Source organism: Sparus aurata, chromosome 17 (genome assembly GCF_900880675.1).
Source record: "Sparus aurata chromosome 17, fSpaAur1.1, whole genome shotgun sequence".
NCBI classification, from domain to species: Eukaryota; Metazoa; Chordata; class Actinopteri; order Spariformes; family Sparidae; genus Sparus; species Sparus aurata.
This window is the reverse complement of record NC_044203.1, coordinates 16,798,944-16,817,541: the sequence shown is the minus strand read 5'-3', so window position 1 is coordinate 16,817,541 and position 18,598 is coordinate 16,798,944. Positions and strand designations below refer to the sequence as shown.

The 18,598-nt window shown below is 39.7% G+C and overlaps 1 protein-coding gene across 1 annotated transcript in view; it reads left to right on the top strand.

The window, feature by feature from the left end:
• cdkal1 (CDK5 regulatory subunit associated protein 1-like 1) overlaps positions 1–18,598 on the top strand; it is a 238,241-nt gene that overhangs the window by 75,421 nt on the left and 144,222 nt on the right. The window contains exons 6-7 of the mRNA XM_030393565.1: positions 161–209; positions 8,169–8,289. Of these exons, the coding sequence (XP_030249425.1) occupies positions 161–209; positions 8,169–8,289 (170 nt within the window). The remainder of the gene's footprint in view (positions 1–160; positions 210–8,168; positions 8,290–18,598) is intronic.

Here is an 18,598-nt window from a genome sequence, read left to right as displayed (position 1 = left end):
GTCTGTGTGCGTACTGCTTATTGCCTTTGTGTATATTCACATTTCCCCTTTGTTTAAGTATGTGTGTGTGCGTGTTGTCAATATCAGGTGTTTGTTTGACTGCATGGACTTGGTTTGTCGGCATCAATAAACTTTGACCGTGTGTGTGTCCATATTTCAGGTCCAACAGATTGATCGTGTGGTGGAAGTGGTGGACGAGGCCGTTAAAGGTATTTTAACACATGCATACTCACACTCACACAAAAGCACTCGTTGTATGAGTGAATGTGCAGCAATGCATTCATCAGTTAATGAATGAATGAGAGTCTTTTCATTGTTGGACTAGGAAATTAAGTTTTTGAGCTAATAGCTGCATGTATGAATGATTTTCAGTGAAGTAGTCTGTCCAATTGACAGAATACTTAGAACTACTTGACTGTCAAGACTCACAATATATCACTTTCTTGTAAAAGGGCACCTAATGAAATGATAACGGTTTGAATTATTCTTATTCTTTCACAACATTTAAAACACTTGACGTTGAGCTATTATTGCAGTGATGAGGTACCCTTTAGAGTGTAATAGTATTAGAAAATTTAGGTCTTAAGAGCAGAGTAACCTGATTTTCTGGTAATGGCTTAAAGGAGGGAACATTTCCTGAAACAAGGTCCATACAAAACAGTTTTTTGGATGTCACTGTTAAATGTTAAATGGTTTTGATTGCCATTTGTATTTAGAAGCATAGTGATCAGTGTTGCTTATTGATCCTATCTGTCTTGCTGTCTGAGTAGCTTGTTAAGTAGTCTTTTCTGTCTGAGAAGCTCACTGACAGCGAGACGAACTCACATGGCAGTGATTAGGTCATTCATTTAAACTGTTAGTGAACCGCCGCACTTAACTGTTTAATGAAGGTCAGGCAGAGTTTACAGCATAAGAGTGTCCAGTCAAGCTGTCATACACCCCCAGCTGTTCTCTAATGAAGAACAGATTGAGTTTACAGTGTGTGTGTCTGTGTATATGAGTGACTTTGCACTGCAGGCCTCACTGTAATGAAGGACAGCTGAACTGAGGCTTAATTTTACAATGTGTCATCAACTCTAAATCATCTGGCTACACATACACACACTCACATTCACACACTGTGACTTTAATTCCCCCTTTCTTCTCTATGATTTGCTCATTCTTTCCCTTTTTTCCTTTTCCCTGTTCTCCTTGTTCCTGAGTATCTTTTGATCTCTTTCCCTCCTTTCTTCCTCCTCCCTCTGCCTTTTCACTACCCCGTTTCATCCCCTCTGCCCTCCCTGTTTCCTCCCTCCTTCACCCCTCCAAAGAAGCTAATTTCCCCAGTATCATTACAGTTCTTTATGACCTCGTATAAACTGAGAGCTGTTATTTCAGCTCGGAGGCCTGGGCATAAACCTTTAAGCTATGGGATTTCCCTTTGATAATGGCTACTAAAATACTTACTTCAATGAACTACTAATAGACACAGTTCTCTGCACCACCAGAATTGCTTGCAGGCCTGTTTTCTACAAGAGTACTGGTATGTTTTTATGATCTTGGCTCCTAAGGTGCAAGGCCATCTATTCAATTTGGATCCTGGCTCAAAAAGAACATAACTAGGCTACTTCACTTCGTTGACTACTTTTAATCCAATCCCTAACATAAGGCTCAAGTTACTACCTGTTGTAAACAACATTTTTATCTTTTGGTTATCTCAGGTTGGGTTGCAGAGTATGTACACAGTACTTAACATTTATACAGTCTTAACACATTACAACTACTGCCCAGTCTTGTGCTGCTTGATGCTGTGCAGTGTCAGTGGTTTGGTGGGTAGTGTTGGTAAAGTGGTCACAAGCTTGAGTCTTAAAATCAATTATTTTTTTTATCCATGCCAGATGTTTATTTTCTTGCTAACAACAAACACATATTTTTATCTTGTATTCCAAGCCCACTGGCAGATCCATAAAAAATGAATTAATGACACCCGTGGATACACATCTTTGTGAGGGTATAGGGCCAGATTTTATGTCTCTAAGTAGAGATGCACCGATCAGGATTTTTGGGGCTGATCACCGATCACCGAAAGCAGTATCTGCCGATCCCGATATTGCCGATCACCAATCACAGCGTCAAATCCATAAATTTTTCTATATTGTTGTCTTGTGTAACTTTCATATATTTAATTAATGATTCTTCTTACACAACATTGACATTGTATTATTAAGTATAAAAATTAGGAGATGAGAAAGTATCATGAATTGACCACCGTTTTATTGCAGGCTGAGGCAATATGCAATATTTCACACTCTAGAGACTCTCTTAGAGACAACTTGGACTCAGCCTACATAGAGTAACTGTAGCTTACTAGTGGGAATGCATGCAGTCAGGGAGGGAATTTTGTCATTGTAGGGGCAAGTCTATTTGGCCTTCACTTTTTTTTTCAGGGGCACCAAGGCCACATGACAGGGCACAAAGGCCACTGGGTAAAATGTGTTGATTTACCTTTCAGACTGATACCATAACATCCTAATTTATAATAAGACATGGATTGTGTATTAAAACATTTTTTGATACCAAAATCAAGTTAAAGTTACATTAGAAAGTAGTTTTTGTTAAGTAGGTTTAGGGTGAGGTGATTTTTGTGACACCTCACTGAATATTAGTGTTATTGAATATTTCTCCCAATAGAAATTCCCCAAAATTATGGCAAAGCACATTTTTTCCAAACAAAAAAATGTAGAATAACCAGCAGGAGACCACTGATGTGTGGAATGATTTTGGTGACACTACACTCTGAATAATAGTGAAGTTATTGAATTTTTTCTAGTTTCTCTTTTCGGTGTTGCACTTTGTAGACGGTCCCTGCGCCCTCGTCTCAGACGGCTGATCATACAGATCAGAGTTAATGTCCAGACGCTCGTTTTGATTAACATACGGTTGTAGCTCGTAGTCTTCGTTACTACGGTAGAAAAGAGCCGTCGTTTGTGTTTTAACAAGGTTGCACTTATGAGTTATTGATCCGGGAAGTTAGAATCTGTGAATATATTTCCAACTTTACTGGACTACATCCTACCACATAAGTCAGTTACGTATCATGTCAAAACAGGCTGCGCCTGCTTTCGCACCTGTGCTGTAAGTTTCGTTCTTCTGTTTTGAGACGTTGCTGCTGTTTGAGAGGCTTTCACGTGAGATCATCGTCATCGTAAGACTCCACCTGTGCGAACTGCGGACTCACTGAAGTTACTGTGAGTGACTACTGTGCACTCAGGTGGCTGTAATTGCAGTTAATGCACTGTCTTTATACTTAAACGTCATCTGATCGGCCTGATGTGATCTATTTTGAGAACTCCGATCAAAACCGCATTATCGGCCGATTGCGATGAGTTGCCGTTCGATCGGTGCATCTCTATCTCTAAGTGATGTGCAACAAACAAAAACACAAGAACAATTGGTTAATTGATGAGTTAAATACATACAATGTACACAGAAGCCGACACACAGTAGAAAATGTTTAATGCATGTTTCCCATTCTACAAGAGCACAGACACGTGGTCTGTTCTTGGCACCATTAATAAATAACTGCTGTAACGTGTTCTTTATAGGGCCGTTTTGATGACTTTGTTTCTTTATCGGCCTCCTAATATTGATCTCCTTGCACTGAATTGATTGTCTGGGATGATACCATTTCACCTGATATTCTTTTACCTTCCAGAAATGGTTTAGATTTTGTGTGTGTGTGTGAGTGTGTGTGAGTGAGACATAGAAACAGGGGGCAGAAAAGGTTGGATGGGCTAATGTATCTACTTAGCTACAGATCAGAGGCTATATGGCAGCCATATAACCTGATGATCCTTATTTCACCTGTATAAACAAACTGCTTCCGCGTATTGGTGCTGAAAAAATAATTCATATATATTTCAAGTCATCTGAAGGTAGGTATATTTTTTGATACTAGGCCAACTCCCATCTCAAGTGACACATACAGTCTCTGGAGTAGCCTGTCATTGTCAAGCATCAAAGTTTTTCTTTTAAAGAAAGTGCTCTTTTGAAATGTTTGCATTAAATTATAATAAAGAAAGGCCAATTAGACATTTGAGAAGAATATAAACAGCTTTTTTTATTCAAATGTGTAATAACCTGTTATATCAACACGATAAAGGACAAGCATTACACCCTCCTGTTCTCATCTTCCACCTTTGTCCCTCTATTCCAATGTGCTCCCTCCCTCCCCCAACTGCTTGCTGCTTTACAATCAAACCAGGGAGCACAACAAGACCTACCACTTACGAGACATCAGACACAGGTCAACAGGTCAATCTTTTAGCTCCCTACCTCTCTGATCCAACCATCTATCCGGCTATCCTGTACATCTTTCATCTGTGATGTATTTTTTCTATCATCACCAAACCATCCATCCATCCACCTTTCCATCCATCTACCATTGCTTGCCCTCCCTCTTTTTCTCTAGCATGTTATAATGGGCCGTTACGAGTGGATAGAGGGATTTATGTTGGTTTGTATTTATGAAGGAGAGAAAAGAACAAAGGAGAGAAAGAAATTGGAAAAAACGCAGGAGGGAAAGGAGGAGGGCAGTCAGTAACTAGAAAATGTGGTTGCGGGTGATGTGTGTGTCTCTGTCTATGCGGGGTTTCCCATCACAGCAGTTGGCCTCTCTAAACTCTGTAATTGAGATGACAAATAGGGCAGCATTCTTCGGTTTTCTTCGGCAACTAGAGTTGGCTATTTTATCTCTTGCTTCCCATTCATGGTCCCCTAGGCCCTGAAATTGAATTTGGCCTCCGGCACACTCCTGGAGTGAATCCATCCTGGTAGTGAGATTATTTCTTGAGTCGTTGGTGGCAGTCACATTGACAGGGGTCCTGTGCAGTTTTCAGGGCAAGGGAAAAAAAGAATACGTGGGGAATTTCCAAGTTTTACACGAAGAAACAAGTTCATAATTTGGAAAAACATCTAGAAAACCAGCATCATACTGGTAATTGCTTCCTCCTGACATCTGTCAGGAATCTGTGTATGCAATTAGATATTGGTAATCTATTTTCCCACAGCAAAATACCCTCAGAAACAAATTCATAATGTCAACAATCTGCAGAAAAAAAAAAAAATTCAAAACAGAATTTCCCACAATCTTTAACCAACAGGTCTGAGCTCAAGTTCAAGTGACATGGCTGTTTGTTTTCAGGCAGGGAAACTGCACATCTCCAAACAACTATTCCCAGCTCCAAAGTCTATTGTTATTCAATAGCAAACAGGTCAGGTTTACATTAGGGATGTCCTGATCCAATATGCAGGATCGGGGCCCATATGGGCATTTATTCCACTGATCAGGGATTGGCAATTTTAAACGTGGACCCAAGGCCGTTTTATTTTTTTTTTTAAATTGATGTCAGAGCACAATTTGTGGCAGAACTCAGACGCGCATGTAACGCTACTCTGGCAAACCTGTGGATAAAATGTCTGCAGTGTGGAAATAACATAAGTTAAAGCTGCAAGCAGCGATGAATGGGCCCTCGCTGTCCACGCATGTCGGGCTGCGGCTCCGTCGGAGAGCGTGCTCACCTGTTACTTGAATGTGATGTTGTAGTGTATGATGTGGAGAAAACAGGCGGTGAATGTCATGTAAATCGGATGATGTTTCTCTGACTTCCTGTGTCAAGTGGGTGGTGCTATGGATATGATACAGTATTTATGCATACTGAGACATATTCAGGGCGACCCCTCTTCATATGTGAGCACTTAAGTAGAGATGGGAAATTGTATGTTGAATTCTAAGGAATTGATGTTTTATGGCGAAGAATCGAAATTGAGCAAACCACCACCACAGCCACCAGGTTCGACGGAGGTGACTTCCTGTTGGAGTGACAGTTTGGTGTGGGGTATGTTTTTTTTGTGCGTCTGGCGATGATACATACGCATACCGAATTTCGTTCATGTATGTGCATGTAGGAGACGGGGCTGGGATTTTGAATATTCCAGGGGACACTATGGAGTCCTCTGGTAATGCCTTTAGTCAGCTATTGTCAGGAGGGCATTGGCAATGATTCTACCAAGTTTCGTCTAAATCCGACCAACTGACGTGGAGATAAAAAAAAACTTCAATTTAAACAGCGCCACCTAGTGGTCATAGAGCAAAGTTTTGCACAGGGCCTTAGGGGCTCATGTCATTCGGACAGACCAATGTGGAGATATGCAACACTTCCTGTTTTGAGCAAAATGTACAGGAAGTTATTTAATAACTTCAGTATTGTTTGGAATATCAACATTCTTTTGATAACTTTTTTCTCAGGACTGTCCACAGATACTGTGTGCAAAGTTTAGTGCAAATCGGTGAAATTTCCAGGGAGGAGTTGGAAAAAGTAGGTTTTGTGACATTTCACGAATTTGCTGGAGGAAAAAAAAATGCAGGCGGAAATTGGGGTGGTCTATATCACAAGATTCAAAACAATTCAGGTAATGCATGGATGTAAGGTTTTTGAATGTGCGATAAAGTATATGGGAGTTATCAGCCAAAAAGCACTTTCCTTGATTGCAGCTCCACCTAGTGGTTGAAATTTACGACGACTATAGTTTTTTCGTCAGGCGTGACATATTTTCCAAGTTTGGTGAGTTTTGGTGTATGTTCAGGCAGTGGAAAATGCGATCATTTGGGACAAAAAAGTTATCATTTGAAAAACAATAGGGACCTTGCAGGTTTCCCTGCTCAGGCCCTAATTAGAAAGGGAAAGCAGTCCGATGGCAATATGAAACATCTGCAATACGACCGTTTCGCGAGCAAGATAGCAAAAGAGCTGTTGTTCCATCTAGTGAACTTTGTCATCATTAACGTTCCTCTTTCTCATAATTGTTCAGTGTTCTGATAAATAAAGCAACAGTTGAGAAACAGGTGGAACAGTTACAGTTTCAGATGAAAGAAAATCTGACCAGGTATGAAATTTAAATCCATGTCTCATGACCAAAGACAGCCACACAGACTACTAGCCAGACCAAAGCATAGCAGAACGTGCCTCAAGTCTCAGCTGTTTTCGACGAGGGAAGTTTTCTAATTTCCTTGCTTGTACTGGGGTATTACGACCAGTCACGCCTCACCGATTGGCTCTTTGTCCTCCTCTGGGGCAGATTGTCATTTTTATCTACCAATTGATAGCCATGCTTCCTGCCCTGAGCCCACCCTCCCAGGAGACCCATGTAAAGCGGATGAAAACAGGAAGACAATTCCATCCCTCAGCGCCTCCATCTCGCACACCTTCTGGCTGGTAGCCTGTTAGGTGGCTAGAGAATACTGCATCCCATTTTGGCACACTAAAAGCTAGACATCACTTGCTATTGGCTATGAGACTCAGCAGTGTATTTTCATTTGCTTCTTCACACACTGTGATATCTACTAAGTCGAGCTAGTTTCAGAGTTGTTACTGTGTGTGCACTTGGTAAAGGATCAGAGTATAATAGCCCTCTTTGTTTTGATGATTCTCTTTTTCCTGCTTGTCCTTCATAGTTACCACCTGTATTGTGTACTCACATTCATTTTTAATTGATTCAAAATGCAGCCAATGCCAGAGGTTGGCCGATTATTACATTTCCTCCACAGCTAGTCCTATTAAGTTCTGTTTCCTTTGACCAAAACCTTAACTGCTCCAAAATGCTTCTCTGTGTGTTCCTGTGTCCTTTTCACACTAACATCATACTGAACAGATGAGACGTTTAATGAAGGCTTTTATCTGGCTATTTAGAGGTGGAAAAACCTTTTGAAAGCTGGATCATTTGAAAGCTGTATTTCTTTTTGGTATTGTGGGTGAAAGGTTTTATGTAAATATACTTGGGTGTGTGAGTTTGTGTTTGCCCTGTATGTCTGTGCACATGGAAACAGACTACAGAAAGAGGAAGTGCTCCTACCATCCAAACCATGAACTTCTCTTTGTTCTGTTATCTTTATCTTCTTCCATTTGTATTAGTAATACAATTACAAATTACAGTATTTTTTTTTTTTGCAATTTAAACAGGGCCACTTAACTTGAATGTGCTTGTTTTAACATGGAATTGCATACATCTACACAACCTCTGCATGTTATTGTCACACGTGCAGCAAGTAAACTGCAGGAAAAGGTGACCGTGGCAGTTCATGTTTCTGTTTGAAAAAGAATGATGAGTGAAGTTATGTTTGTCATTTACAGGCCACTCAGTTCGTCTGTTGGGCCAGAAGAAAGATGGAGGCCGAAGGCTCGGAGGAGCTAGACTGGACCTGCCCAAGATCAGGAAGAACCCTCTCATTGAAATCATCTCTATTAACACTGGGTAGGATACAGATGCAGAGAATATAAAATATTACCTAATATTAGCTACTTACCTACTAATGTGTGTAACATAGACACCCACATTCACATGTACACACACATTTTTATGGGCTTATTTCATGCTGTTTACCGATTTGTGTGTCTCTACTAACCCCTGTGCTGTATTCTCAGTGGGCTAGTTAAAAAGGTTACGACAGGCTAATTCCACTGTGCTAGGCCTCCACTGATGATAATCCATCAATCATCCTCCTGCACGCTCTCAATGCTTACACCCTATTGGCTTGACTCACAAAGCAGGGAAGTAAATAACTTGTAGACACAGCACCAGTGTTCTATGAGACTTCAGTTCTCTCTGTTTAAATAAATACTTTTTTGTTCTTGCACTAATTTGTTCAAGTCCTTTGGCTTTTTAGTAGCTGCCAAGTAAACAACCTTAAAGATGTAAACATTACATGAGCAACAATACATCATGTCTTTGTTTGAGCCGGTTGTGTACACGTTTGTTACTGTCAGAAAGGGGGTTTCAACATTTTACTGGAATTTCCCATTTTTTTCCTTGAACTATCTAGGCTAATTGCAGCATCACTCTTGTCCATGTAACACAGTGACCCCACAGCAAGAAGGCATTGACCTGTTTTCAGGTCCTGACCTTTTATCTTATTACTGTTCTATCACCAGAGTAGGCTTTTTTTTATGATTATTTTGGGATTGATGGAGATGCAGTTGATATATTGTAATGCTGTGTGGTGACAACATCACTATAGCTCAACATTGTTGCCATAAATGTCATCCATTTTGTACTTGTTATAGGGGTATCTCTGTCTGCAAGAACATAGTAGGTTGCAAATCATTGAGGAAGTCTATCATAAGCAAAATTTAGTTCTAACATTATATTTTTGTCAGCCTTACAAGTTTAACAACTTGGGTTGTTCTGATACCAGTTTTGACAATATCTCCGATACAGCCTAAAATGTTGGATCGGGTATGGACGACTGCCAGTACACAAGTTTATGTAACAATCTGATGCCATGTAATTAATCAGCTCCAAATCACAATCCTGTTACTCCCTAGTTTTGTTTTGTAAGTCTACCTGCAACATGAGAGATTTTTCACTGGACAAGTAACTGATATCAATCAACGGCAAATGACTTATGTAACATTTATTTTTAGTATGAATATTTGTGCTCTTTTAAGATAAATGATTGATGAGATGAGTTGTCTGTATGTATTTTTGTCATGACAAAAGGTTACAAAGGGTGTAACCTGAGCCAGGCTTTACAATAATGATAATAATCATATCATATGCATACAGGGTTAGAGGTATACAGTTGTTAAAGTAATTAAAAACATTAAATAACATGTCTGTTAACAACATTGTGACATAATTATTTTCTATACACATTATACTGCCGGCCTTAATTTAAAGAAGCATCTATTTAAAAATGTATGCAGTGTTGTCTGAGATGCATGTTGTCTAACATGTTGTCTGAGATGCTTTTAGTCTCCTGAGCTCAGTGGTCTTTATTCCTGACTAAAGCTTCTTAGTCATCTAATGCAACTAGAAACACTGTAAATCCTACTGGTTCAACCATAGTTTTCCAAACATACGGGCATGTGTGGTCAGCACCAAATGTGGCATATTTAAAAGGGAAAATGTGAGGTTTATGATCGAAAGAAAATAAAACCTTTTATTACTGCTGCCACAGTGATGTCAGTTTGGCCAGCACTTTGCAATCTTAATTTTTTTGGAAGGCTTATTCACTGCTCCCCTGTAAACCATTACCTTAAACCACCACCTGTGTCATATGATTGGTTTATTTCTGGTTTTGTTGTTAGGAATAGCTACAACAGATGCAGACACACATTGTCTTTGGTCCTTTACACCCTCTGTGTGTCTTTTTGATATTGTTGATAAATGGGTCTCAATCTCTCAGTTCCTCTGTTCCCTCTGTCTTGGTCACGACCACTTTACACAGGGTAACTATCTGTATATATTTTTTTTGTTCTTGTTTACTTCTCTGTCTGATTTCATTGGTCTTCCAGCGTGGATGTGTGCATTTCTGCCTGTCTCCCATTTTCTGAGTTGTGTGTTGTGGTATGTGTGTACAGATGTCAGTCCCTTGCCAGCCTCCCTTTCAGCAGGGGGTCTGTATCTGATCCAGATGAACTGTGTTGTTTTTCAAAAGAGTTAGACTGGCTAAAAATAAATCCCCTTGTTTTTACTCTTTTAACTGGAACTCTGTTAGGAGTCCAGGGGATTACTGAAATATGTTGACAAATCTCTCCCCAATAATGCTGGTGTTACTGAAAATCCAAGCTTAATGTGTGCTTTTGTGTGAGTTGGTCAGTCATGTATATGGTTTTCTTAAAATGTGGGTGTGTGTGTGCGTGCACGCGCGTGTGCACTACGGAAAAGAGGCAGAATGCGCTCTTTATGTGGTCTGATTTTAGATGATCTGTTTTAAATATTGCTCTGAGGTAGTAGTGACATCATCAGTGACATTTGTCATCTGATGAAACAGAGAGGCCTTTGTGTGACACACAGAGACACACATGCACAACATCAGTTGCAGTTGTCCTCCAGTCTCCCTCTGCGTCAATAGAGAACATTTGAAACTATTAAATTGTAGTGTGTGTGTGTGTGGCCCTTAGTGTTCCCAATTTGTTGCCAGTTTGTCTTTGTGTGTGAACATGTGGGATGTCTTCATTTAAGGGTTTCTCTCTGTGCTTTGTTTTGTTTCCAAACCAAATGTCAAGTTGATGTCATGCTGAAGGTTAGGGTGCCTTCACAGGTTACTGACAGGTCCTTGAAAAGTCTTGAATCTTGAATAATTTTATAGCATAAAGATAACATATCAAATGCAGTTAATAAATATGTGGCTCAAGTACAGATTTACAGAGTGGCTTTGGAATCTTAGTCTTCTCTGCTTTTAGTGACATTCAGTCAAGTAGATCAATGCTGAAAAGCAGAACAGGATTGAATTTAATTCATAAAAAGGAACTAAAACCACTTGCCCAGCACTGTATTAATCGAAGTTCAGTGTTTTTTGACTATGCTTAGTTCTCAACTTAACACAAATGGTAGTGAAATTAATGGATGGAAAGCCAGTGAGTCTTAGTGGTGCAGGTCGGGGCACCTCATGAGAGACATGCTGAAACCATAGTCACATTTCTGACACGTGAAATCTTACAGAAAAAAACCCTTAAACCTTCACCAACTTAACTATAAAACTGTATATTCTCAAACAAAACCCATTTTCTTGCTTCATATTACGCCACAGATTAATTTTAGTCTGACAGATGAACCTACTGTACCCCATCTCCTTCACTCTATTATAGCGCAAATAGACACAAAAGCCTGCTCTGGAGTTTTACCTGGGACTACCTTTGAAAATTTAATTTCCTGTTCAAATTGATTTACAATATTAGTTTCATTAGGTTACATATCAGTTCATTTGCACCCATGAAGTCCAAATTAGATTGGCTTTTTTCCCACCACACTAATTTTATCCCCATCAGAAAATAAATGCACTATAGTCCGGCTAGTACTCAAATGCCGTGTGGCTTTGTATCAAAGGAACATCCTCAGGTTTCTCCTGGGCCATTAGCGAAGTTATTTTTAGTCATATTAACTTGACATGTTAATGAGCAAAAGCTGATTATATCTTTGCGGGTTCAGTTCAAAAGCGGAATGTTGCATGGATTTCTTGATAATATCAATTGTATTTTGTTTGCCCTTACATTGTTTGAGTCAGGCATACAAATGACACATGGAATGATTTGCAGATTTATACAAAATTTAATACATTTGCACTCAGTATGTATTGGATTTTATGAACCACCCGTTTTGGAGTGAAATTGGGCTGCAGACATGTGCAATAGTTGTTTTTAAATAGGGTACAGCGAGATTCTTATTCATACGAATAATATTTTTGAATAATAATTCCTCCAGCATTTCTTTTGACACCACAATGAATAGACATCCAAACAGCATAATCACTCTATCCTCTGGGGGACCTTGAATGTCAGGAAAGTTAACAGGCTTCTGAAGATGAAGTGACACAAAAGCTGCTCCCAGCCAAGGTTTTTAGGAAGTTACCTGCTTTGATTTGAAACGGCCTTTGATAAAAGTAAACCTATAAACCTCCAAAGTTTGGATTTGCAACAATACAGCAGAAATCTTTTTCACTTGTTTTGAATGTACATGTCGAATGGTCTGAAAGCGATGAAGCAACAGAGGGAATAGTGGATTGTGAATAAGAGGCGTGAAAGAGAAATACTGGAAAATCACACACAGTTGGTGTTTTTCAGCACTGGATTGAATCAGACGAGGTTCCTTTGAACTCCACCCTACCCGTGCTTATGTTGTTGACTCCAGCAGCTGATGTTGGGCTTGTGCTCTTTAATTGGCTTACGTTCCAGTCACCAGCATTTAGTTTTGGATTGTTCCTTGTTATTTCTTCCATGGCTTCTTTATGCAAACAGACAAGCCTGAGGGCAGAGTTCATTTTTCACACAGCGTCGGACTGGAAAAAGACTTCACCATGTCTTTCTAATGCTCTGTTTTGTGTTCCAGTTTTAGCTTGCTTGATGCTATTAGGAAGCTGGTGCATGTGTTTTTTGCCCTAGGCTACACCAACGGTCCCTTCTTGCTCTTTGTGTGTGTGTTTGTGTGTGTGTGTGTGTGTGTGTGCTGTCAGCAACAGTGAAAGCCCTTTTTTGAGCAAGTTGAATCGTGATGCTCAGCATCATAAACAAGGAATTTACAACCACTCAGTTAGAATGGGTCATTAAGCTTGTGTGTGGATTTGTTGCTGTTTGTGTGAACCACTGCCATTAGACTCCCGGCATAAAAAAAAGCCCTTTGTTCCACAGTTACAGCTCATTTCATTTCATTATCTGTCTCAACCCTGTTTTCTATTTAGTCACATTTTTGGCAGTTATAATCTCTGTCATTGTTACTGCAATGTGCTAAAAAATCAGGTGGTAGTGATCTTCTGTTCTAACCTCAAACCAATAACCAACTTCATCATCCGTATCCTTCAGGCAGGCGGGTTGACAGGATGTCACAGGGGGGCTGGGCACGGTAGGCTTTCTTGTGGTTTGAGAGCTCTCTCAAACATGAGTAAAGAATTTCTGGGAGTTGATTTTTACACCAGCAGTTAATTCTTACTAATAAGTGGTTACAGATTTAATTAATGCTGTCTGCCACACTGTTAAAACTGACGATAATGAAAGTTAGGCATTATATTGAGGGTCATGCATAGTGCGGATATTTGTAATTCCTGTTCATTAAAATGTCTTTTTTCCTAACATTATGATACTTTGATAATACCGTGCTTCTGTTTGGTTAAGGTTTTCTTAAGCCACCTGCTGCACATAGTTGTCCTTCATGTCCTTGCAAGGTTATGCTGACAACAGGTCGACAAATAGAGATACTGACATCTCTTTAATAGGAAAAAACATTGAGGGATTTAATACATGAAAAGATTCACAGTCAAAGTCCTGGTTTCTGTTACAGGGAAGTGGAAATTTCTTCATCTCTTTGAGTTGAGTTACTGGCCTCACCTATCCAGGGAGTATAATAAAAGATATCCTTGGAGCACATACAGTATGTTGTCCTCTTGTGTTTGTTCAGTTCCTATTTAATCATTCTCTCTCTTTTTTTTTTTATCTCAAATCTGGCCACTATGACTCAAGGATGAAAAAAAGTCAAGGTCATGTTTTTGGCTATGAAGAATTCACATGCTAATTTTGACCAAATTTCATACATATGTGTAATGAAATAAATGTTGAGGTAATCACGTTTTATATCACAAATGTCAAAGGTCAACGACACAGTGAAAACCAATCTTGGGTGCCTACCATGAAACTGTGGCGCTTGTATAGATGTAAATTGCAGTGGTCACTGGTTGGCTGAGGTGCACAACCACATGGTAGTAATTCTAGCTTTTTTTTAACCTTCTGACACCAATAGTAAAATATTCATCCTCTGAACTGAAAGCTAATTTAATCTGGCCATAAAGCCATGTTGAATATCGCATGATGCATTTGTTAGTGTTTTGAATAGATATTAATGCCTTCTTAAACATGAATGTTTGGGAAGCTTTACTCAAGCTAAATATTGTATTACTCTCTAATCATTTACTTCAGTGCCTTTTTTTCTATTGTTTTCATTATGGGGTTGGCTACAATCATAAAAGATTTGCGCAGGCTTGTGGCTAATTTCTCACAGACCTTTATTGCCAAATCCTTGATTACTACAGTCATTAATAGTCACTGTAGTAAAATACATGCATGTGTTCAAACAAACTGTGTAAACAAAGCCATCAGAGACGGAGTGGAAAGTGGCTTCATGTTTGTGTGTTAGTGTGCATTGTGAACATGTTTTTGTTGCTGACGGGCCCCCTGTGAGTTAGCTGCTTGTTTCCTGTGATTTTTGTCTGGCTTCCACAACTTCTCCATCCACTCTCCACACTGACACAGTGAAATAATAGGTCTTATCAACCTCGCTGCTGACCTTTAACATAGATTAGTGTTAACCATTGTGACCAAGGTGTAATGTTCGGGGCTTTAGCCAGCTGAGACAGAAGTAAGTTTGGGGTCACAGACGTGTGGATGGAGTGGAAAAACAATAAGCTTCAAAACAGGCAGGACCAGGGTTCAGACTTGGCTGTGAAGCTACAAACACAGCAGCAGCATCCTGCATTTCAGAGGTAGACATACTACCTTAAAAGAGGAGGTTGAAACAACATTAGGTTGTGCCTGACCTGATGTGTCCCTCAAAAAAAAAATGACAGGACTAGGAAGAACGCCCACATTCTTAAGGAAAGCTAGATGCACACAGAAACCTGATTTTTTTTTTTTTTTTTTTAATTTTCACTTCAAATAGAATATGATGGAAATGGTGCCTCCTTTTAGGCTTGCAGCAATAATATTCCCAAGTTAGCGAGAGGAGTTGAGGACATGGTTTTAGATGTGTTTTACCATGTTTTTTCAGTTGTTAAGACACTGTGACTGCAGTTAAAACACAGCTTGTATTTTATATAACGGTGAAGTTGGACAGCGTCAGTAGAGGTCTCTGGCCTGTATGATATGGGCAGCTGCTCCAGTTTTTTTGAGACATTTGTCGGAGGATAACAGGTCCTGTAAAAATTGCAGGTTGTAGCCAGTCATCTTCTCACCAGAGCAAGTGGTTGGCTACAGTCTGTTCTTGCTTTTAAGATTGGTTGCATTGTATCATACCAGATGGTGATGGAGGAGGTGAAGATAGACTTTGTGAGGATGGTCTAAAAGTGCACCGTCATTGTCTTTGGCAGGTTGAATTTCTTTAACTTAAACACAAAGCCACCTGGGCTTTCATAATGAGGGAGCTGTCTAGCTCCTGCTTGAGATCCTGTGCAGTAGTTCTATGTGCTTGCGGAGGAGGAGAACAAGGATAGTGCAATATATAAAACATGTTTTCTGTAGTTCATCTGCTGCTCTAAACACATGTGGGCTTCATTACCATCAACAACATTTCCAGTTTGTAGATATGGTTGATTAGATTATTATTTTTTTAATAATTTGGATTATTATTAATTCATTATTATTTAATTCAGTTCCATGTGACATGAGTAAAAGACTGGGTGTACGTGTCCTGTAAGTGGCTGTGTCGGTCGGCCTGTGTGTTTACTGCTAAAACATAGTACATCAGAAGTGTTCTAGCTCGTCTGAGTATTAGGTCCGTTAATAAGGCTGCAAACAACTGCAGGCCAATTATTTTTTCCTGCAATCATACACATATTAACATTATTTACACTTAAATAGAAATTAATTAGTGTTTAATTTCTTTGGCCCAAATGAAAGCTACCAGACACTTCCATGCAACTCATGACAAGAAAACATTATTATTATCATGATTATTATTGTTAAACAGTTCTTTTGGCCTATAAGACCAATGTATGACAGTACAGCTTCTTTAGTCTCAAGTGCTGTAAATGCAAGAACAAATGATAACAGCAAATATATTTACAGTACATATTGACCTGCCAATCCCTTCTCTTTATCTGTATCTGTTTGACAGCTCTTTATTTACCACAGAAAAATCAACTCCTTTTGTCTGCCTTTTTCTAATGTATGTAAGCAAACATCTGCTCCTCTTGCAAGGACATCAGAAGACTCTTCACAACACAACATCTTTTTTTCTGCATCTCCTAACTATCCAGTAAACTTTCCAGTCTATGAACATTGCTCAATACTCACTTTTCTTATATTGACTATTATTATAGTGGCACTCTTTCACACTGTTCATTACACACATGACAGTCTTCAGCACCTGATAGCCAAACTCCTCTTCTTCTTTGTGTGTCACATTCAGTACGCCTCAGAGCTTCCTCCGCTGCTGGATTCTTTTCTTAGCCTTCCTTGCAACAATTTCTGTTTTGAGAACAGTCAAACTCAGCACATTGTGTTTTTGATACCAGAGGCCTTGATGCAGCCGGGTAAAAAGAAACAGCACAGCTCATTGGTGACACACTTTATAATAAAGACTATCGGTGAGGAATGGTAGAGTCACCATAAGAATAGAAGAGTCGTTTTTGCAGATAAAAGTCACTGCTTGAAGGGGAAAGCAGAGTGCGGTACACGGCAAGCCAGGGAGAAACAGGGATGAGATGGGAAGTCATTAGTGGAGTTGAAAGCAAATTGAATAAGGTCTATGTGCTCTTTTGTAATTTGAATTTCTGTGGCAATTACAATGAGGAAGTGAATAAGGCCTAGGAGAACAAGGAGCCAGTTTTTGCCTGAGATGCCATGGCGAGACACAGTCTTTTCTTTTCCCTCTTTCCCCTACACACATACTTTATCAAACAATCAAGGCAGGTATGTCTGAACCTGATTGAAACTCCCATGCAGACTGTAATAATGTCACTATTGGGGTCCTTGCGATATTCACCGCAGATCATTTGTCCATATCTCTCCTTCATCTTAAAAGCAAATACACAAACCACGTTACACTGCTCTACTTGACTGCGTTTTCATTTTGGTTGTTCCTTGGTCAATGATCTCATATTTTCTTTTCTGTGTTGTTTTTCTCCCCGAGGAGTAGAAGTGAAAATGCGTCGTGTGTAGCAGCAACAAAAGGGGGAGAAAATGTGCTGATGTGCTTCAGGAAAGTGGAGTTACAGAGGAGCGAAGGGTGTTTACACACGGGTTTCTGATCCCGTACATATGTGTGTAGGATTGTGGGAATGCATGGATGCACAATATACACACATCATCACCACCACATCCTTTGATTTTACACATTGGAATACAAACACACACACCTCCACAAAGGAATTCTCATTTTCTTTTTCTTTTTCTATTTCGTTTCTCTCTCTCACTCACTCACTCACTCACTCACTCACTCACTCACTCACACACTCACTCACTCACTCACTCACACACACACACACACACACACACACACACACACACACACACACGATCATATGCAGACATGTTTCCACTCACTCACACAGACACCCACGCACACATACCCACACCTCTTCTAGCTATGTACCATGGTGGCCTTTCCTGCTGTTTATCAAACCAATGTATGGGTAGTTTTCAGCTCCACTGGTCTGAACATATTATTCCATTTTCCTCTTCCCCACTGCTTAACACACAAGAACACACATACATGCTGCCAAACACACACACACACACACTGTTCTTCCTACTCACTCACCAGGAGAGACTCTGCTCCCCACAGTAAATCCAAAAGATTGATGTGTCTCCTTGGACAAAATGAGATTGTGTGTCATTACAAGGCATTACACTACAGAACCCCTGAGTAACTGAATTAGCCCAGTATGTCACGGCAAACAGAGTTTACAGGCAAACACAGTTGACGTGAGCACAAACACGCACACATTCATGCATGCACACACGCACACACGCACTCAGTTTCAACTGATCGTCTTACAGACTAATTGCACAAACCTGTCTCCAACATGTTTCCTTTTAAGAGGTAAATGGTCCATAGTTGTCGAGATGGAAATTCTGCTTTTTTGTGCTGCCGTCTTGGCCAGGTCACTCTTGGAAAAGAGGTTTTAAATCTCAATGAGTTTTTTTTTACCTGGTTAAATAAAGGATATTGATTGATTGATTATGTCTGCGGGGGTGTGTGTACATATGCAGTGCAGTCAGATTTTTTTGACAGTGGCACATTCTTTGTCATTTATTGTCACACCAGTGCATTGGATTTTTACAGGAAATACTGGCAATTAAGTATAAGGCCCCCTTGACTTTTATGTGAGGGTGTGTCTAGAATTAGTCAGGTGAAG